General features: G+C 32.4%; 3 protein-coding genes across 7 annotated transcripts in view; 1 reads left to right on the forward strand and 2 right to left on the reverse strand.

Moving 5' to 3' along the window:
• The window catches only part of LOC111699294 (dynein intermediate chain 1, axonemal), a 21,526-nt gene extending 18,291 nt beyond the window's left edge, over window positions 1-3,235 (forward strand). The window contains exons 9-12 of the mRNA XM_023469929.1: window positions 97-232; window positions 655-759; window positions 1,396-1,509; window positions 2,407-3,235. Of these exons, the coding sequence (XP_023325697.1) occupies window positions 97-232; window positions 655-759; window positions 1,396-1,509; window positions 2,407-2,460 (409 nt within the window). The 3' untranslated portion in view covers window positions 2,461-3,235. The remainder of the gene's footprint in view (window positions 1-96; window positions 233-654; window positions 760-1,395; window positions 1,510-2,406) is intronic.
• Window positions 3,193-14,243, reverse strand: LOC111699319 (mitogen-activated protein kinase 1). The gene is made up of 11 exons (XM_023469961.1): window positions 14,154-14,243; window positions 13,335-13,397; window positions 12,006-12,068; window positions 11,820-11,897; window positions 10,758-10,853; window positions 9,899-9,978; window positions 8,959-8,995; window positions 8,459-8,665; window positions 7,514-7,642; window positions 6,018-6,061; window positions 3,193-5,106 (listed from the first exon to the last, which is right to left on the reverse strand). The coding sequence occupies exons 1-11, from the start codon at window positions 14,193-14,195 to the stop codon at window positions 4,992-4,994; spliced, it is 954 nt and encodes a 317-aa protein (XP_023325729.1). The 5' UTR covers window positions 14,196-14,243; the 3' UTR covers window positions 3,193-4,991.
• LOC111699292 (immunoglobulin-binding protein 1) overlaps window positions 14,231-27,793 on the reverse strand; it is a 20,439-nt gene continuing 6,876 nt past the window's right edge. Inside the window, exons 9-14 of one of the 5 annotated variants that reach the window (XR_002764720.1) lie at window positions 24,162-24,292; window positions 21,833-21,890; window positions 17,911-17,977; window positions 16,332-16,460; window positions 14,705-14,998; window positions 14,231-14,386 (exon numbers count right to left, since the gene is read on the reverse strand). Coding sequence is in view for 2 of the 5 variants with exons in the window: in XM_023469927.1 (XP_023325695.1) it covers window positions 14,828-14,998; window positions 16,332-16,460; window positions 17,911-17,977; window positions 21,833-21,890; window positions 24,162-24,292 (556 nt within the window). In the remaining 3 variants the exon portion in view is untranslated. Of the gene's footprint in view, window positions 14,424-14,650; window positions 14,999-16,331; window positions 16,461-16,527; window positions 16,636-17,910; window positions 17,978-21,832; window positions 21,891-24,161; window positions 24,293-27,793 lie in introns of those variants that run through there. The other 4 variants (XR_002764719.1, XR_002764718.1, XM_023469927.1 and 1 more) reach the window with 4 other exon arrangements.

The raw sequence follows: 27,793 nt of genomic DNA on the forward strand, positions 1-27,793 counted from the left end.
TACTCCTACTCCTACTCCTACTCCTACTCCTACTCCTACTCCTACTCCTACTCCTACTCCTACTCCTACTCCTACTCCTACTCTACTCCTGTTCAGGTTTGATGTAGGATCCCAGGTTGGTGATTGTTCCTGGTCCCCCTACTCTAGCACTGTATTTGCTGTTGTGTCCCAAGAAGGAAAAGTGTTTGTTTATGATCTGGATGTAAACAAATACAATCCAATATGTACACAGGTACTTCACGTTAAACTAAGAAAAATTGCTCGAAAGAATGAAATCTGCACCCTAAACTAAGCTCTCGGTGTGTACTGCAGTGATTTGTAGTACTCTGACCGAAGAAATAGAGAGGTTTAGTGGAGCGTGCCTTGTGTGATTTAAATCATAACCCAGTTTATTGAAGACCTATTGAGAAAAATTCATATGTTTTAAAGTTTTCTTTTCTCATACTCATGCGTAAACTGAAAATTAGATTAGTTAAAATAAGGTCACAAAGTCGACAAGTAATGTTGCATAGATCTAACCTTCTCCTTCTGTTTAGTTTTCAGTTATTTGGCACATTTTCAAGAACTTTATACAATTACAATTTAAAAACTACTTAGCGATGTTTTCTGAATAAAACAAAGTTCACAGTGGACAATGAATCCATCCTAATTTAGGCTATAGTACCCCGGAGAAGGGCCCGACTAAACCATATTTCCTTTAATCCATCCGAACCCCTCATTATAGTTGGAGATAGCTGTGGACACGTTCATTCACTCAAGGTAGGCAAAACTAGAAATTATGATTTGTCCTTTTGAAGGTAAAAGTTAAAATTTTTTTGCGTGAAATCCTTGAATTTTTTTATGAAAACTATTACCAAGTCCTATGGGTGGACAGAATCGGCTCGAATAATACATTCCGATCAACACTGCTATGGTCGTCTCTTCATGGCTCACTGCTGGCTCAACAAAATCCAAAACCCAAATCATAACTTATTATTTCCAAAAACTCTATTTCTTTTCTAAAATGATCATACTTTATATATAATCTGAGAAAACCCAAAATTCAAAATAAAAAATAAGGAAGTATGAAAAAAAAACATTTAAATAAATTAATAAATAAATAAAAAATGTTCTTAAAAATTATATTTGAATTGATTGAGCCAGTGCTTTGCCATGAAACAACTGCATAAAAACGCATTATTCATAATGTTTACGATCGTTTCCAGATATACTTGAATCAGATCCATCTGTACAAATTGGATTAGTTTGTTTGTTTACAAAAGTCCAAAAAGTGCATTTATTAAATCATTAAAAATTGTGACCAGCCATAAACCCAAAAAAACATTATTAATGGTTTGAAAGTGAGTGCTTACTGACCACTAAACCAGAAGATCTGAATCCCTTTGGTTAATTTAGTTGTCCCCGAACCTTAGACGGATGAACAAAGAGACCCAGCAGGCGATACTTAACAAGGAACCCAACCTGGTTAAAGCAGCAGAGATAAGGAAACTAGAGAAACTTCTAGAACAGGTAGTTCTTCTAGAACAGGTAGTTCTTCTAGAATAGGTAGTTCTTCTAGAACAGGTAGTTCTTCTAGACCAGGTAGTTCTTCTAGACCAGGTAGTTCTTCTAAAACAGGTAGTTCTTCTAGAACAGGTAGTTCTTTTAGACCAGATAGTTCTTCTAGACCAGGTAGTTCTTCTAGACCAGGTAGTTCTTCTTGAACAGGTAGTTCTTCTAGAACAGGTAGTTCTTCTAGAACAGGTAGTTCTTCTAGAACAGGTAGTTCTTCTAGAACAGGTAGTTCTTCTAGACCAGGTAGTTATTTTATAACTGGTAGTTCCTTTATTACTGGTAGTTGTTCTAAAATAGATTTATCGTTCTTTGTTATTTCATAATATACTTACTTCTTTTTACTTCTCAGCATGCTTAGGATCCGGATCCGTTGGATCCGCCGGATTTTGGCTTTCTGGATCCGGATCCAAGGGGCAAAAAAACCAACAAAAAACTGCAAAAAAAAATTACTTTGAAACCGCAAATCTTAACCAATGAATAAAGTGAGATTATAAAAATTTTCCTGATTTCTGAATGGTTCATCAAGTTTTAGCATAAGAATAAGCGAAAAAAAATAAGACAAAACTTTGAAAATTTTGCTTTGTTAAAAAATTCAGTAAATTTATAGAAATGACCTGGATCCGGAACCATTTTTTCCGGTGCTGATCCGCATCAAAATTAAATGGATCCGAAGCACTGCTTCTCTGACTTCCATTTCTTATTATCCATCTTTTCCTATTCTTTTACCTTTCCCGGCCAACCCTTACATTTTCTTATTTCTCAAGAACATTTTCCTTTCTTTCATCATTTGTTAAACTATCCGGACTCTTTAGCTTCAGCTTACAAGTTATATATATACAATTTCAATCTTAGGTTGTAACAACTCCAGTTCTTGAATCAGATAGCGGAGATGAAAATCAAGAATAAGCGTTGCTGCAAAAAAGACCTGAGATAATTTAAGACAAACTTCCTGCACTATTCTGAACCAAACTGTTAACACGGAGCTAATCCGAACCAAACTCTTAACCCGGAGCTAATCTGAACCAAACTGTTAACCCGGAGCTAATCTGAACCAAACTCTTAACCCGGAGCTAATCTGAACCAAACTGTTAACCCGGAGCTAATCTGAACCAAACTGTTAACCCGGAGTTAATCTGAACCAAACTGTTAACCCGGAGTTAATCTGAACCAAACTGTTAACCCGGAGTTAATCTGAACCAAACTGTTAACCCGGAGCTAATCTGAACCAAACTGTTAACCCGGAGTTAATCTGAACCAAACTCATAACCCGGAGCTAATCTGAACCAAACTCTTAACCCGGAGCTAATCTGAACCAAACTGTTAACCCGAGGCTAATCTGAACCAAACTGTTAACCTGAGGCTAATCTGAACCAAACTGTAAACCCGAGGCTAATCTGAAGTTAACTGTCCTCGTAAAGGCGTGTTCGATTTAAGACGGTACTCTCTAAAGCAAGAAATACGCAGAAATTAAATATATTTTTAACTTTTGCTTTAGTTTAAAAACAGAATTTACAGATAAATTTTATGATTTAGGGTTCATCTATTACTCTCACAATACTAGTAATGTGAACAGTGCAAGCATTTCTCCAGATTAATCTAGTTCCGATAGTCCCATAAACCTTTACAGAAAATATTATAAAAAATTTTAACATTTATTTGAATAAAATACTTATTAAACATATATATGTGTATATATATAATTTATCAACAAGAAGACTTAAAATGCAGCAGTTTAAAAATATCTTGAATACTTTCTCATGGTATTCAATAAACTTGAATATAATTAGCTTAATTATCTAATTTTTGTACATAATTGCCATTCTATCCAGTCCTTTGTATGTACACCGGTTTCCTCTTGTACAAAATGGTTACGTACAATGATGCAATACCATTTTTTTAGATGTTACGCTTTTAAACAATTTTGAATACGCTGGACAATAAAGATTTAATTGTTTTTAAGTAAAAAAAAACTAATTTTAATACATTAAAAACAAGAAAAGATAATGTGCGTGTCACTTAAACTGTACAGTAATAATGGTGAACAGCTAACAGACAAGAAAAAGCAGAATAAAACAACAAAAAATATTTATAAAATTGGGCTTAATGACATTCAATTTCAATGTACACAGTACAATAAAAGCTGCACTTTGCAGTACAATTTCGAGCTGTATTGATATTCCATCATAAATTCTACATCACCGTACGTGTACAGCAGTACAGAACGGTTTCAATCACAAACTAATATTATCATTAAAAGATTTGTTTAAAGTTGGCTCCACTAAAAATTTATCTTTAATTCCAGATTATTGATTGATAGATTGATTAGCTTTTTATAACAAACTCATATAATTTAAATTGACACTGGCTCAGGTAAGTTTTTTCTTGCAAGCTGATAAACCTAAATTGTAAAATAGGATTAGAGCCCCCGCTCATCATTCTTTTTTAGAAAAGAGGCATGCATTTTCAAATTTTCGAAGCTAATGGTGAAAATAAAAACAAAAATTGGGACTGAGAATAGCAGTTTGTTAATTTTAATTGGCCTCACAAAATTACTGATAGGAATACTATAGATTAATTGATGAAAAAATGTTTAATTGCTTTGATGTGCCAGTAATGCAACAAAAGTATATATTAAGATCAAGTTTTGAAAAGCTTGGAAGAGAAAACTGAATTTATGCATCTGGGATGCTTTATCCTTTTTGGTTTGTGGTTTCAAGCTTCTTAAACGTCTGACGAGATAGTCCTTTGGTTCGAGACAAGGTTTAAATAAGTAAGTAAAAACCCCAAAAAATGTTTCACTTCTTGATTTATTTTTTTCCAGGAATTCTAACTGTATGATAAACGTTACTTTTTGTTACTTTTACTTATGGTGACGTTTTATTTAGTAAAACCCTAAATCTTGGAACATTAAAATTCTGTAAAATACGGCCGCAGAGTCAGCTAGGAAGGTCTATGTAGATTGTAGAGTATATTCAGTACTTAAGTTCTGCTTGATCTAAGTTGAATATTCACTGCATGAGTTCTGCTTGATCTAAGTTGAATATTCACTGCATGAGTTCTGCTTGATCTAATTGAATATTCACTGCATGAGTTCTGCTTGATCTAGTTGAATATTCACTGCATGAGTTCTGCTTGATCTAAGTTGAATATTCACTGCATGGGTTCTGCTTGATCTAAGTTGAATATTCACTGCACGAGTTCTGTTTGATCTAAGTTGAATATTCACTGCATGAGTTCTGCTTGATCTTAGTTAAATATTCACTGCATGAGTTCTGCTTGATCTAAGTTGAATATTCACTGCATTAGTTCTGCTTGATCTAGTTGAATATTCACTGCATGAGTTCTGCTTGATCTAAGTTGAATATTCACTGCATGAGTTCTGCTTGATCTAAGTTGAATATTCACTGCATGAGTTCTGCTTGATCTAAGTTGAATATTCACTGCATGGGTTCTGCCTGATCAACTAAAGGTCGAGGAGTAAAGTTTGCAGTTTCCTCGTAGATTAATTCCTTCAGTTTCTCCTTCGGTAGATCATCAAGCTCCATCTCAAACCTAGAAGATCAGTATTTTAAACCTCGAAGATTAGTAATTTAAACCTAGAAGATCAGTATTTTTAACCTAGAAGATTAGCATTTTAAACCTAGAAGATTAGTATTTTAAACCTTGAAATCAGTATTTTAAACTAACAGATCAGTATTTTAAACCTAGAAGATCAGTATTTTAAACCTAACAGATCAGTATTTTAAACCTAGAAGATCAGTATTTTAAACCTAGAAGATTAGTATTTAAACCTAGCAGATTAATATTTAAAACCTAGAAGATCAGTATTTTAAACTTAAAAGATCAGTATTTAAAAACTACAAGATTTATATTTTAAACCTTGAAGATGATTATTCAAAACCTACAAGATTAATATTTTAAAGCTAGAATATCAGCATTTTAAACCTAGAAGATCAGCATTTTAAACCTACACGATTAATACGTTAAACCTAGAAGATCAGTATTCAAAACCTACAAGATTAATATTTTTAACCTAGAAGATCGGTATTATAAACCTAAAAGAAGAGAATTTTAAACCAACAGGATCAGTATTTAAAACCTACAAGATTAATATTTTGAACCTAGAAGATCAATATTTTAAGCTAAAAGATCGATATTTAAAAAAAAACAGAATTTTAATCTAAATTTTCATCTTTACGGATTTGAACATCAAAGACACCCCCCCCTCTTGCCGGTCACTTCGTGAATCGTGAATTTTCCCTCTTAAAGGAGTGTTCGCGAAAAATGAAAGGGGGTAAGGGCTAATATCGAATAGAATTCGATATTGATCGCTACTAATTTTTCTTCTATCTGTTGCGTCTACAAGGTGGAAATGGCTAAAAACGTCTTGAACCAAATTCGATGTAAACCTTTACCCACTTTAATTTTTCGCGAACACTCCCTTTAAGAATAATAAAGTTAACCTGAACGGTTCTTCTGCTACAGGTTCATCAGCCGGGTCATAATACTGGAGAACATACCAGATATTAGAAATTGTTAATATCCCGGTATATTTTGGTTTCTAGTTCTTTTTTTACTTGTGCAAAATCAATATTTTCAATCAATTGGAGAGAAAAAACCAGCGGTAGTTGTTGAACTAGAAGTGATAGCGTAGACTCTTACTTATTTACTCTTTAACCGCTACAATTAAACATTTTTTATATTTTTAGTCTCCAAACAAATTATTTAAAAATTTGAACCCAGCGGGTTGAAAAAAAATTGATCCATAAAGTGTGAAACCACCAAGGTAAACCTGGCAAAAAAAATCGCCTAAGAATTAGATTTCAGCGGTGGAACCAAAAAAGTCACATTTTATTCTAGACTGTGTCGTCGAGTCTTAAGGCTAAATCTCAACCGCTCGTTCAATCGCTATCGCTGAGAATTTTTCTCCAAAGTATAAATATTGTAAGCATATAAGTAATGTATAAGTAATAAGTATATCTTATCTTGTATTTAAGTGAATACCTAATTAAGACCCAAAATTTACCTTTTTTCAATTGAAATTTGCTCAAACATTAATAAAAAGACAAGCTAGAATATGACACGATATATTCCGGGCCGATTGCTACAGTTATAATTTCTTTTTGTCCCGTCTCATTCAAGACTTTTTTTTTATACATTTAACAGACTTCGAAGTAGGCTGAGATGTTTAATTTGTCAAAAAAAAAACTCGATTACTTTGCTTACGTTAGATTAGTCAAAAGTTTAATCGAACCAAAGATTTGAACCCACAACTAATTTTCAGAACGATTGGCAACATCGTTTAGAAAATTCATTTGAAATACGAAATAAACGTTAACTCCTTTGGGACAGAGTACCGATTCTGCACGATATTGAGAATATACAGGGTGAGTAAAAAAAAGGGTGAATAGCGAAATCTTGCATATTATCCGCAATTTTAGTGTTAAAATAATCATTAGGAGCAAAGTTCTGCCTGCAATGGCTCCCCAATTTTCAACAGAACAGACAATATTTAAAACTTGGGAATACAGCAAGAAGATGGGGACGAGTGTTTTTTCAAAAAAATGCGTTATTATATGCAAGATCTTGCTATTCCCACTTTTTTAATAACCCTGTAACTTTGCTATGTAATACACATCTCAAATTTTTGAACAGCTTCTAGTAAAATAAATTGAAATGTTGAAAACAGACCAGAAAACGATGCCCATCAATAGCATATGAGCTCATTTTGTAATATGAAAATTTGTGAGGTTACAACAAATATACTAAGATACTAGGAAAGATATCATAGTTTTCTTAAATTTAAAGAAACCAAAATCAGAAACTATTATTTTTCAAATAGAATAACGAGGATAATTTTATCCTTTTTTTCTCGGACAAAGGTTTCAAGAGTATCGTTGTGAGTGGGATATGCTCATCTTACGCCTTTATAACGGTTTCTATCTATATCAGTATGTTCCTGTTCAAGGTAAGGATGGGCTAGAGCATCCTCAACTAGAATCCTCTTGTGAGGGTTGAAGGTTAACATCTTCTCCAGCAGATCCAGGGCGTTCCTGTCAGCATTCTCGTAGATCTTGGCCCAGGGGACCTTAACAACATTAAATTATTTATCATTCCTTATTCCATGAGGGGGGGCCCTCTCATTCTGCAAAAAAAAACTTCTGTGACTATCTATTCACCTTAACCCAACTAGGTAACTAGGGACCGAACTTAATGAATTTGAGCCAAGTCGCTTAACTATCTACCACCGGTTCAAATCTGAATCACCGATTAAAAGTAACAAGATTCATGATGATTTGATTCAGTGGTAGGTAGTTGAGCGACCTCTCCAATTAATTCAATTCTGTCCTAGGATTAGTAGAATGGATAGAATGTGATATGGTGTAAAAATGCTAAGTGAACTTTATAAAGATCAAAATATTAAATAATAAATGAGAAACCCTCCTTGAAGTTAGAAACTATTATCTCTTTTTCTCATAAAAAAGTTGCAAAACTCGGATTCTTATAAAATGTTGGAAAATGTTATGTGAGACTACAGACTACAGAGTCACACAGGGGTCAACATTTTTCAGGGAAAAGAAAAATGATTTTTTGAGAAATTATACACCCCTTGGGCCTGGAGTCGGATTTTGCAGAACATTCATTCGTCTTTAAAAAAGGCCGAGATTAAAATTAACGCAGGACATTTTGTATTTGTAAAAGGAAATCTTTCAGATTTTTTATATGTTAATTGTATTTTAAGAACAGACCCTTACTTGGCTCAGAACTAGGAAAAAACGGAAAAAAGGCTATTATGCTAATATCTTTAATATCTATCTTTGCATAACGAATTCAATATCCGGATCTGAATCAAACTGAAATGGATCCTAAGCACTCAGTTTTTAAAGAAACAAAGATTTCTCACCTTAGGTTTATACTGTAGAGTCTGTAGATAGCTCCTGGCCTTGTCGTTGATGATACACTTGAGATCCTCCTGGGAGGGGGAGCCCAGGATACCCAGGATATGGTTGAGTTGATCCAGGTAGTGTTTTCCAGGGAATATTGGTCGGTTATTCAACATCTCAGCCAGGATACAACCAACAGACCAGATATCAATAGATTTAGTGTAACCCTAAACAACAGGATATAACTAGATATCAATAGATTTAGTGTAACCCTAAACAGTAAAAAGATATCAATAGATTTAGTTTAGAAGGATAAATGAGAAGAATTGATTTTTTTGTAATTCCATATTTATAACTTAACGTTTGTAAACGATTCATCATGCATAATTGAGAAATGGAAAAGTCCGAAATAAAAATCATAATGAAGAATTAATATAAAAGTTCTTCATTTGAAAAAACATGTTTTAGTGACTCAAACAGAAAAAAATTTTCGCCTTATGATCTAATCAAAAAAGCATACCTTTGAATTCAGCATAATTTCTGGGGCTCTGTACCATCTGTGAACATAAATGTTTATTTTTATTTTCTCTGAAAATTTTTACGTCACAAATTAGAATAAACGACACCCCTCTCACATTATCTCAGTTATCTCATTATAACTATTAATTACTACTTAACAGGAGATTAAATCATTTTACTTTAAGATCTAAGAATCTCAAATCTGAACAGTTACCTAAATCAAAAGAAAACTCTCCGGCAAAAGTTCAGAATTTTTATTTTTTTTTGGAAAAATATGACCATTTTTATCATTACAACGTGTCCTTTTCAAATCAAATATGAATTCCTTTACTAATTCTCCATTCGTTCTTTTTTAACCATACTCTCGTGAAACAATTTCTTATTTTGTTCGCACTTATTTAATGCATTATTCTAATTATACACATTTTTTTGACCATATTAAATGCAAAAAATAAGATTTAGGACCAACAAGATCAGAAAAATTACTAAGCTGCCCCTCTTGTATTTCTGAAAACAATCTTATGCAGAGAAAAGCTGGTTTTTAGCATGGTAATTTAAAAAATAATGGATTGCCAGTTGGCTGTTGTCCAAAAGGCAATTGCCCAAGGAAATTACGTGTACTTGCCGTTTTGAGTTACAAGAAGAGAGATTAGTATAGATTTTAGAGTTATGTTAGGTAAAGACACTTTCTGGGCCGAGTGCTGCGGCTAGGAAAGGCTCTCTATCCGTCTTGTATTTCAACACGGCATGTGCACGTAACTTCCTTGTGCTTCTGTTTGTCTAAAACCACAACTGAACTGTAATGGTAAAATATGTGTTCCCAACCAAGGTAATGCACCACTTTGAATGACCAAGCACGTGGCTCTTTTACTTTACATCCCTGTAAAGTTTACAGGGAAATAAACTGAAGATGAGCCGAGGTATAAATAAACATAATATCCCTGGTAGCAACGTATTCTGTGAGGAACCCAGTATGATCATGATCTGGATCTGCTACACGGGCCAGACCAAAATCACAAATCTGAAATACAGAATATATAATTTCATAATACAGTATATTCCCCTCATCTCATATCGAACATAATTTTTATTGACGTTTCAAAAGGGATAACTATCAAAAACAGTAAGCTAAATTAAGTCCTGTTCCAACCCCCACCCCCACCCCAACGCAACAAAAAAAGTTTCGAAAATCTATCGGAGTACAACTCCCTAGGTCGAATTGTTATTGAATAGTATTAAGTAGTTTTAAGTACAAGGATAGACGAGTATTGATCTGAAAGTTTCCCCATCTTGAGAAACCCAAACCGCCAATGGAGGATAAGTAATGGACCCGGCCAGAACTTATGGTCCGGTCCAACCCGGCCATCCCTAATAGGATGAAGTACTGCTTAAACGACCTCCTGATAATGATCTTTTTTTCAAATAGATAACTTTCCTCTGAAAGGATTTTATGTCAAGTTGAAAAAAGAAAAGAAAATTTATCTAGAAACAAAATTAGGTTGAACAAAATATAGATAATTGTCAAGATTCTTTTCTGTTGATCTGGAAAGAATCCGCAATTGATAAAGAAAAATGTTAATCAAGATAAGATACCCAAAATTTATATATGTTAGAAAATTTAGGGCCCAAGTATGAGAATATATCTTGCTCTTGAATTATTTCGTTTTTTTTAAAAATAATTTTTAGAATTACATATTCGAGGAAAAAGAATTCGGAATAAAATATCTTTAATGTAAATCTGTATTTCTACTGATCCTTATTATTCTTAAAACTTTTCACATTTCCGTTGACAATGGTTACCTTAAGGTCGCATGTTGTGTTCAACAGAAGATTTGAAGGTTTGAGATCTCTGTGCAGTACGTTAGCTGAGTGTATATACTTCAGTCCACGGAGAATCTAGATACAATAGAGTCTATATTTTAGTCCACGTAGAATCTGGATACAATAGTCTATATTTTAGTCCACGTAGAATCTAGATACAATAGAGTCTATATTTTAGTCCACGTAGAATCTAGATACAATAGTCTATATTTTAGTTCACGTAGAATCTAGAAAACACCTATTCAAGGGTTATCGGAGAATATAATAATTTGTTCACGTAAAAACTAGAAAAAACAACTTTTCAAGAGTTGACAGAGAGTATAACATTTTTGTTTAGTAGAATCTAACATGCAACTACTGTTCAAGGGTGTGGAATCTGAGGATTTTAATTTAAACTTTAAATGTTCAGGATTTCTAAAAATATGGAGACAGAAATCGAATCCATGTGCTGAGTGTGAAGAAATGGATGCGGAGAAGGAAAAACTGAAGTTACACATGAAAACTTGAAATTTCTCCGATATTTTCAAAACTTTCCGTTCATTAGCTTCATATAAAAATAAACCTTCGCTCAGTTTTAGAATTTTTATATTTTGATTTCATCCTTGGCAAGCCATGATAATGTAATCATGAACTTTTTTATATAACGTCTTTATCTTATTGAGAATCAAAATTGATCGCAAGTAATAAGTTGCCTTAAAAACTATATATCGTCTTTTTTAAGACAAAGAATAGTTTGAATGAACCCATTAGTCCCAAAAGTCTCCAGGCCTCAGTTTTATACGAGGTTCATAAACATCTTTTAAAAAGTAACTTTCAATTTTATACAAAAGGACTTGAGCTAACAATTCAATTATTTGTAATTATGTTATATAATGGTGGTATAGATCTAGTACCAACGTGTTTTCTCCAAACAATCCACCATCTACAATATCCATCCTACAAATCTACTATCTTCATTCGAGGAGTATATAAATCTACAGGTGAATAATTGGGACTTCATGACCAGAGCCTCTCTTTGATATGTGAGGCTGACCCCTATACATTCTTCTTAGGATCTGTAGCGCTAATTACTCTGATAAACCTGCCTATGAGATGAACCTCCGCTAGATCACGTAGAATCTACCAAACAACAACTATTCAAGGGTTAACTAAGTATATATTTTAGTTCAGTAGAATCTACCAAACAACAACTATTCAAAGGTTCAGTAGAATCTATAAAACAATNACCTTAGTTTTAGTTTCGTTGTCGTGAGCCGAAACAACCATTCCATACGCACCCTCTCCGATATACTGCAGGTGTACAATCATAGGAACGGGGTATTTTATTTTCGATGTTAAGATGAAATAAAAATGAAAAAAAAAAATTGAAAACCAACCGACAAGTTTTTTCCATTTTTTTTAGTTTTCAAGAGAGGTGATTTTTCAAGAAATATATTCTCCAGGGATGTATCATGTAATAAAGAGAAATTAAATGTATGAATAAAAAGAGAAATGCATTTTTAGGAGAAAGGAACTCTTTTTTTCCAAATCTCTACATTTTGCAACCCAAGGTTAAAAAAGTTTTTCACAAGCATCATTTTTAGTTAGAAATATCAAAGGTCTGCGACAAATGGTTTCAATGATATAAGAGTTAAAAAATTAAGAATTTTGGACGAGTTATCAGTTCCTTTATGTTCAGTTTGGATATTTTTTTTTATCAATTATAAATGTAAAATTAACAAATTTCTCCAGAAGTTATTTATTTAATCTAATGTAATCTATGGTTTCTCTCGGAATTGGAGTGAATCTTGAATTTCTAAAAATCAAGAAGTTAATTTGATTAATTGATTGATGATTTATTCAATATTTTGTTCACAGAAACATGCATATTGCTATCATTGGAATTTGAAACTTTAAACTGGCATCGCATTTTCTATATTTATATCCAGTATTTTTATCGGTACTTAGATTAAAAATAGCATTTTTCTGTAACATTAATCAAAATTAGATTCTTGTATTTTAAAAAAGAATAAATTAAATTAAGCAAGAATAATGCCTAAAATAGAAAACTTGAAATACAGACGTAGATAAATAAGTTTATCACTCACCACATAACGTAAAGATACGTTTACGTTAACGTTTTTATTTTTTATTTTTTAGGACCACAATAGATTAGTGTGCGATATGATTAAGAGCGGATATGAGAATTCAGAATGAATAACTATTTTGGTATGAAATGCACAATTATAATGACATTTAGAAAAAATACTTTGCATTTATTTATTCGTATCAAAAGGTTAAAATGCGCAGTGTTTAGACAAGGGATATAGAAAGAACAACCGCCAAAGTTACTAACTATAAAGTAACATTTTACGCAGCTTCTTAATAAAAGAGATCATGTAAATCAGTGAAAAAAACATTAATTAAGAATTAAAAATATCAGAAAAAAATTTTATAAATTGAAATATACCAGTAGCAAATCTAAATTTGTTCTCTTTTACTCGAATGAAATCGCAGAAAAACACGTTATAAATGTTTACGGCGATGATAGTACAATAACATCTATGATTGTATTCCCTGTAGTCCAGTATAGCGAGGTCCACATGTAAACAGTTGTCCACGTACAATAGTAACATCACTCTGAAGATACACAAGTTCAAGCAGTACAAAGCACATTTGTACATACAGGGGTGTATATTTCAAGAAAAATCATTGCAACCTTTTAAAAATAATTTTTTTTCTCTTCCAGAAGTTTTTGCGATTATATTTGCTAAATTGGAGAAAATAAATACATTTTTGGGTAAAAACTAAAATGAAAGAAAAAGGAGGAAAAATCTTGAATTGATGTCCAATTTTTCACCCCCCCCCCCCCTCCCCCAGATCTTCGCAAATCATTCATAATTATAAATATACACCCTTATGTACATAACACAATGTACTTAAAAAATATGTCTGCTTTTATTATTCGTATTATATTTTAAGTCCTTATTTAATTGGCTTTACCTTTAGTACTCTTTTTTTGTGGATCAAAGTCGAGAACTTTTAAATCAAAGGAACTGATTTAATTCGATTTAATAAGTTAGTCTTTTTCCTCGCGGGGAATTCAGTCGATTTTAAACTTTAAACGATTTGTACAATGAGCTTCAAGCGAGAATTAAGTTCAATAATTTGTATTTAATTTAAACTGGTTCTATGTACTCATTCTAGATTTACGAGCTCTTAGGTCGGGACTTATGAACAAGATACCCCAGGACTCGATACGATTCACAGCAGAAATCTTTAGTTTACAATATGAAATGTTCTTTGTTCCAGGCACAAAGAAAAAGCATTGTCTGTCGGGTTTAAAGGAACATAAGTTGCAATCTGTTTTCCTTTCAATGTTAAATTTGTATTTACCTGTTTATCATCAGCCATAGCAGGCTGCATTTCCGTCGCCATTTTCTTCAATCGATTCCCTATGACGGTTCAATCTATCTGAAAATAATAGAAAATAGTTGGCAGGAAACCGAGGATACAAAACAGCCTATAGAAAAGATAAGATAAGGGAGGATCTGAAGACCCCCCCCCCATCTTGGAGAGCCCAGACCGCTATCGGATTATTATTATCTGGATTATTTTGTACTATCCGGCTGTACATTAGAACTGAGCGCGTAGTTTTAAATGACCCTCCATGAAGAGATGGCAATGTCAGATTCACAACGGTCCCCTAAAAATCTGATTGATCAAGTTTGAATTCATATTAATGTTTACAATTATGAAAACTTTTTATTTTTAATTGTTAGTTTTATAGGAAATACAATGCATAAAGGAATTATCAGAATTTAAAAAATTAAACCTCGAAAAACCGAATATTTATTTCATATTATTGATCATATAAAGGTTTCAAGGATATCGTTGTGAATCGGGCGTATCCATCTTGAAATTACGCGTACAGTCCCTTTAATTACAAAAACTGGACAAAAATTGGATAGCTTGCTGTCAACTCATGTATGGACCGTAAACTTGTGAAATATCCAGGTTGTTAGATAAGAATGATCACAGAATAAAAAGTTTTCATGTTTTCGTAGAAATTATCCCATATTCTTCCTATTCCCCTCTCCTCTCCTGTGTTCATCCTTCCAGTCATCAAAAGCTCTTTTCTTCTCAAGTTCTTGAATATCATCGTTCTCCTCCTTCTCTTCTTCCTCGCGTATTCTCTCATTCTCAAGAACAGCAATCTCCTCAGGGTTTAGAGCAGTGTCCTTAACAGAATGTAAAAAAAATATGAGAAGCAGTTTTTTTTCCTTAGAAACGAGTTTTTAATTTCAATGAGTTCTATGTCTGTTTATTGAGAATATATATTCCTTTATTTAATAACCATTTTTTATCTTTAATAGCAATTGTTAATGTAGTACAGTACAGGATAAGAACCCTTCTATATTTATATTCCTGGAAACATGTGTATTTTGTAGATTAATGTGACACATAACAAATAATCTAGAATTTTATTCAGCTCTACCAAACCTAACGTGATTTCAAATACGGAGTCAAATCCAACACTTGCCTAGAGCTTCAAGAAAAACTGTTTCACTTAAACAAAAATCTTGAAAACTGCGAAATGGCAAAAGATAGTGCTTTATAGCGCTTTAGAACTTTCTTCTTAAACACTTTCTTTTTGTTACCTTTAATTTTAATTAAAAGTAAAAAAACAAAGATATTCAAAGACACTTGGCAAAAAATAGAATTTAAACAAGTATTTTTATGCAAAAATGCAGTTTATTTACCAGCTAGATATCATATCTTCTCTCAAATAAATGTGTTATAAGATAAAACTAGATTCCATTGGGATATTAATTCCGCAAAATGGCACTAAAAGAAATGTGCAAAATATCAATTTACATATAAAGAAGAGGCAACCCCTTCCTACTGCTGAAAACGAGCAACTAATGCATTTAAGTAAGAACAACCAACTTAAGAGCAACGGAGGATGTTACTTCGCCGCCAATTTTATTCTGTTCAGAAATATTGCTTTTTACATAAAATTTTCACTGAATATAATTTTTCTAAATTTCGTACACATTTGAAGGAATAGTGTTGCTTTACGCACAAAATAAAATTGACGCAAAAGTCGAAAAACTGCTCATCAGAATTTGCGCAAAAAAATGTTTTTTGCAAACACAATTATAATAAACTAATTTTAATAAAGATAACGAAATTTTTTTTAAGTGGTTGGACTATTTTTATTTATTTTCTTGCTTGTTTCACTTTAAAAACCTTTTTTGTTCAGCTTTTAGTCAGCAAAAAAACTTAACACTTTTTACTTGCAAATTTCGACCAAATTTGTAAAGCAAAAATTTCCTCCATTTTTCTATTGAACTTTATATAATCTCATAGCTCCTCTAGTTTGATTTTATACATAAGTATGAGAAAAGCAAATTTATCCGTTTCCATAAAAGAAATTCAGATTAATTTATTCTTCTCAATAGCTATTAAATAAATGTAGTTAAACCAAAACATAAAAGATTTCCATCTTGCATGCAATTTTAATTTGTAAATGTCGGCGGGGTGGTTTCGCAAATGGTTGAAAAAATCTACCTGTAACGATTTCCCTTGCCCTGTAGGTGGAAACCAACCCTCTTTAACTCTTTGATCGTAGAACTCATCTACTGAGAGAACAGGTAGACTTGGATACCCTAGACCATACATCTCCTTCTGCAGTTTATCCTAAATATTAGATCTTTGATCGTAGAACTCATCTACTGAGACTTGGATACCCTAGACCATACATCTCCTTCTGTAGTTTATCCTAAATATTAGATCTGTGATCGTAAAACTCATCTACTGAGAGAACAGGTAGACTTGGATACCCTAGACCATACATCTCCTTCTGCAGATTATCCTAAATATTAGATCTTTGATCGTAGAACTCATCTACTGAGAGAACTGGTAGACTTGGAAACCCTAGACCAGACATCTCCTTCTGTAGTTTATCCTAAATATTAGATCTTTGATCGTAGAACTCATCTACTGAGAGAACTGGTAGACTTGGATACCCTAGACCATACATCTCCTTCAAATTCCTTGTTTCTAATTAAACTAAAAAAATAATTTTTTCTTTTCGAGTTTTTATCAAACTATTTTAAGCATTAAAGAAGGGAGAAAATTTTAATTTTCAACCCCCATCCGCATCATTTTATCTTCCCGGATCCGGATCCACACAAATATGCTGATCCACGGATCTAAACTAAAAAGATTATTAAAAACCTCCCTAATCTCTTTAAACCTTTGTTCTCTGTACTCCCCATTCCATGATGTTGGATAAGTTGGATAGATCCATTCTGTTAAAATTAATGTTGACGGAAGAGGATGAAGGAATCGGTCTTCATTGAAAAAAAAGATTTACGATATAGAATATTTATATTTCAACACTTATTCCTAAATACATTCACTTCATGCAAATTTTTCGAACGACAGCAAATTTTGTTCAATAATTAAAAAAAGGGGAAAATCAGTTGAACCTTGAAGAGACTTTTGTGAATGTCTTACTGCATAAGAAGTAGTTCAATAATTAATAACCCCCCACTCCAAAAAATTTCAGTACTTAAATTTTCTTATCAGCCAAAATATACGGATTACCTTTCTGACCTCTTGAATAGTAAATAAGTTTAAGCGTACTAGACTTCAAAAAGAAAAAGAAATTTTAAAAAGAAGACGCATGTAAAACCTGAAGAAAATTTCGTATTTCGGATCAAAATTAAATGGATGCCAAGAACTGATTGCTAGAAGAATATTCCATTAGTTGAAGTGTCCGGCGCGCGGCGTTGCCCTGGATATATTTTTATTCATATTCAAAGTAACTCTCACCGTCGCTTGTTATTAAATTACGAATTTAGCTAAAGCGTCCGGCGGCATATGGAATTTCCAAGTTATCCAATTTTTTAGCCTACATCAACCACAGGATACCAATAGGTACCCTTCAAATTGTCACCCAATTTGGTCCAGCCGTTCGGCGACTTTAGCGAACATTATATTATACATATCAACATACATACATGTATATATTAGAAAAGAAGTATTCAACACATGATATGAATATATATATATATATAATATATAATATATGTGAGCGAAGAGCTTTATTTAATAAAGATTACTTTCTAGATTGTATTCATACCTTTGTGATGATGATTGGTTGAAGAGGACGGGCTGGTTTAACAGGTTCAGCTTCAACTCTTCCAGCTCTATAACACAATATTTATATTGTTCAAAGAATTGTAACTACTGAGGATCGTCATGATGGCCTGAAACATTATGTTTAGTATAATTATTTTTTAATAAAAAATGTGAAGTTAAAAACTGAAATATATATTTATATCTATATATAAATTTGGCTTGTTTGTCTGTCTGTTTGTTTGTCTGTTTGTTTGTTTGTATCCAATAAACGTCAAAACGGCTGAACCGATCGGGCCCAAATTTTTTGTGGGACATCTAGGGAGCCCAGGGAAGGTTTATGAATCATCAAAATTTCAAATATTTGTCTCCATCAAAATTCGATCGTCATTAAAATTTTTTAAAATTTTGAAAATCCGCGAAATTTTTGGTGAAAATCCGCGAATTATTTTTGTTTAGTTTTACGATGTACACAAAGAGAACATGTTTACAACTAATTTAGAAGATGGGCGCGAAGCGCCCTCTAAGGCTAGAAAGAAGGGCGCGAAGCGCCTTGAATTTCTAGTATATATATATATAGTTAGCAAATTAGAATTAAGATGGAGGGGGTTTAGTTGTTATGTTAATAATTGGTCCCAACACACTTACTCCACAAAATAATCATCAAAAATTAATTCCCCTGCCCAGTAAATGCACTGATTAGGATCCGGATCTGTTGGATCCGCAACATTTTGGATTCCTGAATCCGAATCCAGATCCGGATCAAAAGATAACATATCAACCAAAAACTGCCCTCAAAACTCAAATATGAACAGATGAAAAAAGAGAGAAAACAAAAATGTCCTCATCTATGAATGGTGCATCAAGTTGTTAAAAATAAGTAAACATGGTAACAAAATAATTCGAAATTCATCTGTTCAAAAATTCAAAATCTTAAAAAAAGTTTGTGACCTGGATCCGGGTGGATCGGATCCATTTTTTCCCCAAAGCGAATCCAGGATCCAGATCCGGATCCTCATCAAAATTTACTGGATCCTAATCGGGGGGGGGGGGGGGGGGGATTTTAAAATATTTACCCATCAATCGAATAAAACTGGTGGAAGGAAGGATGAAAGGGGTGGAATGAAATGAATAGGATTAAAGGGATAAAAAGTAATCTAAAGTAGAAAAATAAAATATGAAAGGGATAAAAGAAAGTGTGCAAGATAAGTGAGTTAGGATGAGAATTTGAGAAAAATTTTAGGAGAAGAAATCAAACAATGAAAACTTGAGATTATCTTTTTAATTCTTCATCGAATGCTGCACACCATTTATCAATGTTGATTGTGGATCGCTAAAAAGAAAATTTGGCTCAAATATTTAATATACTACGCACAATTGTGAAGGAATAAAATCAAACATGTGGTCTTCAGACCAATTTGTCTACTTTTTAATTGAACTGGTAGACGGTTTAAGGAAACCCTTTTCGTTTAGGTTTCTCTTCAAATGCGTTAAATTCCTAAGATTATGTGGAGCTCAGTGAACAAAGAAATAATCATTTAAACAAATAAAAAGAATTAGAAAAATGTTGATTTTTGATCTGAAATCTGATGTAATCCCTAGACCAGTTTTCTTTTTTTTAATACATGGTAGTTGAACGGAGAATATAGTGTTGTGGAGAAATCTTTTAGGATTCATTTGAGGCATATATATGTAAACTCTAAACTATTATTTTAGGACTAACTACAGTCTAAAAGAAGAAGGCTGATCCACCCAAGAACTATATATATGCAGGATGATTAAATAACCGCGAATGTTCGCTTTATCCTGTCAAATCTACGAGTTAAAATAATATAAAAATGTAATTGAAAAACTGAGAAGTCATGTAAACCAGATTTTATCAAGCTTAAAAAGGAATTTAATTTTGGCACATTTTAAAAATGATATTTAATCCGAAGCTTTCATTCAAAATATAAAGATCGTCGTGTTGTAGATGATCATCGGAGATCAAGATCCATAAAAATCGCTAATCCCATCTCAAGAAGTGATCCGTTGTTCAATTAACATTCAAGGTACAAAATAGTAATCAAAACTTTGTTCGGAGATCATATAAAGCAATAGATTCATTAATTGTATTGCAGTTGTTTGATCCAGTTGATCATCGAGAGTAATCAGTATAACCCGGAGTTCTTGAGGCTCCAAAAGAGGGTAGGGTTGTCTCACAAACGCAAGCAGGTCAATTAACAGAATTTGTTAAAACGTATTCATTTGAAGAAGATAATTGATGTTGAAACGTGATTTCAACTGATTGATCTTTAGATGCGGAACAGGACTAATACGAGATATCTACAGTTTGATCCTACATCTTATATTCACCATCTACAAACCAGTCAGCTTTAACAAAGATCTAACTGGATTTCACGGTGATCTACAGAACACAGCTGGTCTGGAAAACCTCCCAGGTATTGTTTAAACCTAACTTGTGTCAAACTTTAGATTAACAATAACTGATAACAACTGTACGTATTGTTTATGTACTGTTGCTCTTGAGGGATTGTATCTAGCTCGATTCCAGAAGGTGAATACTTCTCACATCTTAACAATTATTCTTTAAAAGAATAAGATCGTTCCTGGCCTGACTTTAAACTAATTCAGGAATATCCTGATCTACATGCATTCATTCTACGGAATCAAGGAAGAATTGCAGTTAGCAGTGTTCACAGGACACACTTAAAAGGTTTTTATCTCATAAACCTAATCGACATAAACTCTTAATATCCACATAGAAAACTAGTTGCTTATAGTTATATACATTCGCAGGAGAACTTATACTGACACACGGAGAACTTGAAACCTGATAAAACCCCAATAGAAGACATTTTGATCAGCGTGCGAGCAAACCAAAACCCCCATCAAATGTAAGATTTATATTAGAAAGCTAGGGACACCATTGTATCTCATAAAATATTCTCATTTGCCTTTTGAAACAGATGTTTTAAGCTTTTTTAAAGTTCTCATATAACTCTTCAAATCCTTTTATCTGGTCGTAACATTTCACCAGAGATCACATTTTGAAATTTTGGATTTTAACGTATTCTGTCAAATAACTTTATCTGGTCACAACATTTTACCACTTATCACATTTAAAAAAATATATCATGCTAATTGTGTTTATATTTTCAGCTTTATAGCTAGTAGATGATCAAGAAATAAATTCTAAAACTAAAGGGTAAACTCGATTATTCTGTATATGGTGTATGGGGTGGCGCATAAACAATACATTGGTTACATAGTCATGCACTTCTATTGTTCCGACGCTGAAAATTATATTGAGAGACGCTAAAAGCTGAAAAGTGCATAATATAAAACGTTTTGATTATTTATGATTAATGAGCTTGAGCACAAAGTCGACGTTCAAAATCATTGAAATCTACAGAAAATGGTTTTGAACAATGAGACAATGCAGACACTAATGATTGAATAAGATTACTTATTTTCGATGATTTTATTTTCTCAACCTCCTCATAAACAACTAATTAGTTCACTGTAGAGTTCTTTGCTACAGTTTTCGTGGTCGTCATTAAATAATTTTTAAAAAATTGATTCTCAAAACCTAACCACCCAAATGGATGACTTCGAAAGCCGACTTTGCGCTCAGTAAATATACATCAATAAACCGTTTTATATGTCTCAAATGAATCCTAAAAAATGTCTCCAAGATACTTTATATTCTTAGTTCAACTACCATACATTGCCGGTCACTCCCTTTAAATTGGCAGAAACTTTAACGCAAATTAAGTAAAACCAATTTTGTTCAAAAATTTAATAAGTTTAAAATAATGTGGAGCTCAGTGAACAAAGAAAAAATTATTTACAAAGAATAAAAAATATTGGCAATACTTAAAGTTTTAATACAAACAAAAAAGAGAATACATAACATGGTAGACCTGAGTTCTCTTCTATGATGTAGAATATCTATTTCCATATGAAGGGAGTCCAATTCCTCTAAATATATATATATCATGTTTTGTCCATCATTTTATAATTGAGCTAGACTTTAGTAGATTTGTATGGTTTCATTGGCAAAACAAGGATCAAAATATAAAATATTTTTATGTTTTCTATCATATCAAATTAAGTACGAGAGAAAATTTTAATAATATTTTTTATAATATTTGGCGTACTTTCCCTTAAAACGTAAATGATGTATATTTAGATGTTAAAATATCAAGAGTGTAGAATATCCTATACTTAGGGGACAAGTGGGACTAGGGGCTGGAGGGGAGAAAAGATATTAAAATAATCACTATGGCTTTTTTATTAAAGATTAATGTTGAAAATAGGGTGGGGGGGGCAGGAGGTTTGTTACAAAGAGAAATATTAAGTGGCAAGTATTAATGGAAAGAATACCAGATGCTCGAAATATTTTACGTAATTGCAGTGCTTAGGGTCCGAATCTGCGGACGGCATAATATCGTCCAAAATATCGGGAAAAAAAGTTTTTTTCCTTATTTTAAGTGTCAACCAATGAGATCATAAAACCCATCAAAATCCTTAAATGGTAAAATAAGTTTCTACTTAAAAATTGACGGAAAAAAATTACATTCGACAGCTCCACATTGAAATTAAATGAATCGTACGCACTGCTTAAATGTATATTGAAAACCAAAGAAATATAAAAAAACAGAAGTGTTGGGAACTATACCGGTCGGATAATATTGTTAGTGAGCCAATTTGGAATTCTTCCAATACATCTATGTATATTCTATTTCTATATATATATAAACTTTACTTGTCTGTCTGTCTGGCCGTCTGTTTGCATGCAATAAACGTCAAAACTTTTTTTTGGTTTTCATTTAAAATATATACAAGGAGAAAATGTTTGAAATAGAGGCGCTTGCCTTGTATATATATATATATACTTTGCTTGTCTGTTTGTCTGTCCGTTTGTATCCAATAAACGTGAAAACGGCTGAACCGATCGGGCCCAAATTTTGTGTGGGACCTCACATGATCCAGGATATGCTTATGAATGATCAAATTTCAAAAATTTGCCTCTAACAAAATTAAATTTTCATTAAATTTAAAGTCCACGAAATATTTTTATAAAATCCGCAAGATTTTTAAAAATTTTCTTTCAATTTAAAGGATTTATGAATTTCCCAAAACTTCAGAGGAAGCACCACTTTATTGATATTTAAGGAAGTAAAATATCTATAAATATTGATATTACCGATTTGTTTATATGAAACTATTCATGAATGCACTGAAATGTTTGCAGGGCTACCCGAAACGATAAGATATCTAAAACTATTTTCAAATTCCAGATATTCTACATACAATAAACTTTTTAAGCAACATTATTTGTGAGTTAATTTTTTAAATTTCAACCCCTGGCTTTGAAAATCGTTTAATTCCGATGACTCAAATATATTTGAATATGATAATAATAAGAGTAATACTAAGACTCTAGGAATTGTTTTGGTTACATTTTATTGTGACGATTTACAGGATTACTTTGTTATTGCAAATAATGGTTAAGTTGCAGCACAAACGGGTCTCGGCAAAAATTTCATTTCGACAAAAATATGTTCCTATGCTGTCCTAGTTCGTCACGGAGAAACATTAATATCCCTCTTTACTGTTACAAGGCTAGAATATGCAATATTTTCTACACCGGGGATCATTGTGAACAAATGGATGCCCAAGTTTCCGTGCGATAAGTAATAAAACCTTCCAAAATAAGCCTCTATATTTTCCTTCAATCTTTTAAAGAAAATTTAAGTTCGAAAGTGTTAACATTATTAAATATTAGATGTTCATAAAATATCGCAAAAGTTCAATTCCTGAAAGGAGAAAAGCTGAAACAGGAGGAGTTAGATAATGGACGAATATAGCATGCCGTGCCAGTGCGCGTTTGGTATATCTATCTGATTTAATAATTGCATAAAGATGTACAAGTGCAAAGAGTTATTTAGTCAGGATGCATTGTATAGTTTTGCCAAAAATATGCAAGGTATTTACTAGAAAGACTACTATAACTAAAAGTATATATATAGTATATATTTACTCACAAATGATAATGCACATACACGTAACACAACGGACGGATAATTCACAAATAAATGATGCAGTTATAATTTAAACTCAGAATGAGTAAGCACAAGTGAGAAGAAGAAATCTCGGATTGAAGGATTGAGAGTGATTATTATTATTATTTTAGTACCATTTTTTTGGGACCATTTTTTGGTTTTACCCTGTACAATCTTCACCTACCTAGTGCTATAGATCGGAATCGTTTGATCATATTGATCTGCAGGTTTCTGATGAGATCATCGTCTCTAGATGCTGGATCAATGACGAGCTCCTTCAACCTTTTAATCTCCAGCTCAACCTCCTTCTTCTCCCTGAATATAGCCATGTTCTAGACTAATTTTAACACAAAATAGATACAAGGTTACCCAAAAACGATGAGACTTCAGAGACGACTTAAAGGAACTTAAACCATCAGTTTCATTATTGTTTCTAAGCCAAATCATAAAATAAACCCTTTAAAGACCACATTCAAGGCAGAAGATGTATTACATTAAAACCGTTATATTTGAAGAGTTTTTATACGTATTTACAGTCTCATCCTTTGTTGGTAACCCTGTAGATTAAATACAAAATCAATAAATTTCATATATAAATCAAACGATAGACATAGATAACAGATAGATAGATAGATATTGGTAGATAGACAGACACATATTATCTAGATAGATATTACATTGTTATGTTAGCTAAAAACATATTTACTATTTACGATGTTAACATTATGTTGAAATTAATGTTCAATTATTAATAAATAACATTATTACCCATTACTTTTTACATACAAAGTTGATTTACCATAATTAATCATTATTATTATTCACACAGTTCTTACACCTTAATATAAGCAATTTATTTCTATGTTCTACTTTGCATTTCAAGGAAATATAATTACATAATGTATTGTAAAATGTATGTTTATGTTTTCCGACAATCTTCAGTAACTGTCAATGTATACCTCAGGAACCCAGCTTTGTCTGGAAATATAAATTTCACTGCCACCAGAACTTAAAACAATAAGGGGGGGAGGGGGGTAACAAGCTAAGACCTGAATTTTCTAAATACAAAAAGTTTGACTAGAGTTTACAATTCTAGGCATTTCTCTTTATATACATTGTGAAACAATAACAAAAGATATTCGCGAATTTTATTAAAATATTTCGTGGACTTTCAAAATTTAATGCAAATCGAATTTTGTTGGAGTCTAATATTTTAGAAGGNAATTTTCCCATTTTAAGGAAATTCGAACACTATTTAGACGTGCAGCCGAAAAATTGGAATATTTGAACCAAAAATAAAGGCAGGGACATCTCCTCCATCCCCTTTTAATCATCCATAAACCTTCTCTGGGGTCATGTAAGGTCCCACACAAAATTTGGACCCGATCGGTTCAGCTGTTATGAGGATCAAAATTAATTTCCTCCTTTATGAAGGGTTTTTAAATTTTAACAATGCTAAAATAACTTTTTTCCGCTGCTACCAATTATTATGAAATACTCACTAAGTCAAATGCCAAAACAAAACAAAAACTTGTAAGACGCGAGGATAGTTAAAAAACGGAGCAGAGGGGATACCCTTAATCCCGAGTGCTTAATCTAGATATCCACTGTGGACACTCATAATTTTCTGCTTAATCATCTCTTATGGATATTTCTGCTGGGTTCGGGTTCATCTCAATATCCACATTTCTAAAGTTTAAAGCTGAGGTTGAGTTTCCAAACTCATTTTGGTGAAGATTAAATAAAGAAACAATTTACGAAAACCAGATATTGGAGAATTAATCCGATTGTAACATTATCTGTGAAACCTTGAAACAAATTGTGTCTCTTTATCTTTACTTCAGTGCTTGGATCCGCAACCTTTTAGCTTCCTGGACCCGGAGGGGAAATGATCAACCAAAAAATGTAAAAAAATGTCTTGATCTCAAAACAAAAATCTGATCTTATGTATGAAGGGAGAGTATTAAAAATTTTCGCATCTCGGAATTTTTCCTCAAGTTAAAGCATACAAGTATGCGAAAAACACAAAAAAAAACATTTAAAAACAGATATTCTGAAAGAAATTTTCAATGACCTGGATCCGGATCCATTTTTTCCAGGGCGGATCCAGACACCGGATCCGGACCAAAATGAAATGGATCCTTAGCACCGCAAGTTTACTCTCACACTAAAACATTTATAGAGATATATTTAGGAAGAGAGTACAATTTAATTATGCATGTATTTAACCCCCCCTTAACAACAAGACTCCCCCCTTAACAAAAAGACTCCCCCCTTAACAAATTTATCAATTTATTGATAGGTGTTGTATAAGGTATAGTTTTCAATAAGAGTCGAAATGAATGTGAACTACTGAACGATAAGGTAGAATATGCCTTGAGAAAGGATAAAACACTTTGTAAAATAAACAGTTCAATAAATAGTGTAAACAATATATCCCCGATATATTTGTCCTCTTACAACTCATACCGCTGAAAGGGGACGTTAATTTCTATAATGAATCTAAAATGAGAAGACTTGAAACTTTACAAGTTCGATCCAATTTTTTATAAATTATGTTTTAAACCAAACTAAAAAAATTGTTTAAAAAAATAAAAGAACTGGTCTGAAACAAGAAAAAAAAAGTTTTGTTGAAGTTTTTTAAATGATTTTTAAAAATATTTTATTCCAATTTTCTGAAGTCATATTTTTTCGTTTTTAAAATTGTATAATTCCATTTTCTCATTTTCAGATTGATTCTATTCAATTTGTGGTTAACCTGTTTCCTACAAAATCCTTTGATCACTAAATCCAAGTATAAATGAGCTATGAAGAATTTCCTTAAAAGTTGTAAATAATTATATCTATATTATTCAAGGAATTGCGCTTTTCTATATTATAAATGAACGTAAAGCCCCAATTTCCGGAACTAGGAACATAAATTCTCTCCGTGAAAAATATGGCGTTTTTGTCATTGAAAACTTTCTAAATTTTGTTGGTTTTACAAACATTTTCCGTTTGTCCATTAGGAAAAATGAGAACGATTGAACATACACTAAATCTTGCTTAACGAAAAACTTTAAACGTTAAGAGTGACCCTCCATTGATAGAGTGGACAGTAAAAGAGAATTTTCCCCGAAAAATTCAGTGATCTTCACTGAAAAATCATTTCTTTTCCCTAATTCAGCGAGCTAACTTCTTAAAAAATTACCCTCTGCGCTAACATATATTTTTCGGAAAAACAAATTTTTTTGTAAAGAGGGGGGGGGGGAAAAGGTGATTTTCCCCCTGGAAACTAGATGCTAACAAAGTTTTTCAATCTAAAAAGAATTATTACATATTGTGTACTCAAGCTCTCGGTGGAAAATATAAACTTTAATTGACTTGAAGCTAGACACTGGTGCATTGCAATTGCAATCATCTAACTAGTAATAAGAATTATTCACCAGTGATTAAGACCGGTGTTGCCAGGGCTTGGCCCTCTGAATGGAATTTTCTATCCATTAAACTGATTACAAGGAATGCTCCCAGTTGTGGGGTAAACTTTACAGTTCAAGGAAAATTTTCAAATATGGACTCGCTTAAATTTTTACACTATAAAGTTTGAAAAACTATCATCCTAAAAAAACTTTAGGTTTTGCTATTAGAATGAAACTTGGAGAGGTGTGGGATGGAGAGATTTTATACCTCTCATTCTTGTAATGCACCCCTCCGGATAAAAGGAAAGAAAAAATATCTTTACAAATTCACTGCAGGGTTGTATATTTTTGAGGATTAAGAAATGATTATCATAGATCCCGGGGGAAACGAAAAATTGGATTAGATGTTCATAAAATA

Source organism: Eurytemora carolleeae, unplaced genomic scaffold (genome assembly GCF_000591075.1).
Source record: "Eurytemora carolleeae unplaced genomic scaffold, Eaff_2.0 scaffold116, whole genome shotgun sequence".
In the NCBI taxonomy this organism is placed as follows: Eukaryota; Metazoa; Arthropoda; class Copepoda; order Calanoida; family Temoridae; genus Eurytemora; species Eurytemora carolleeae.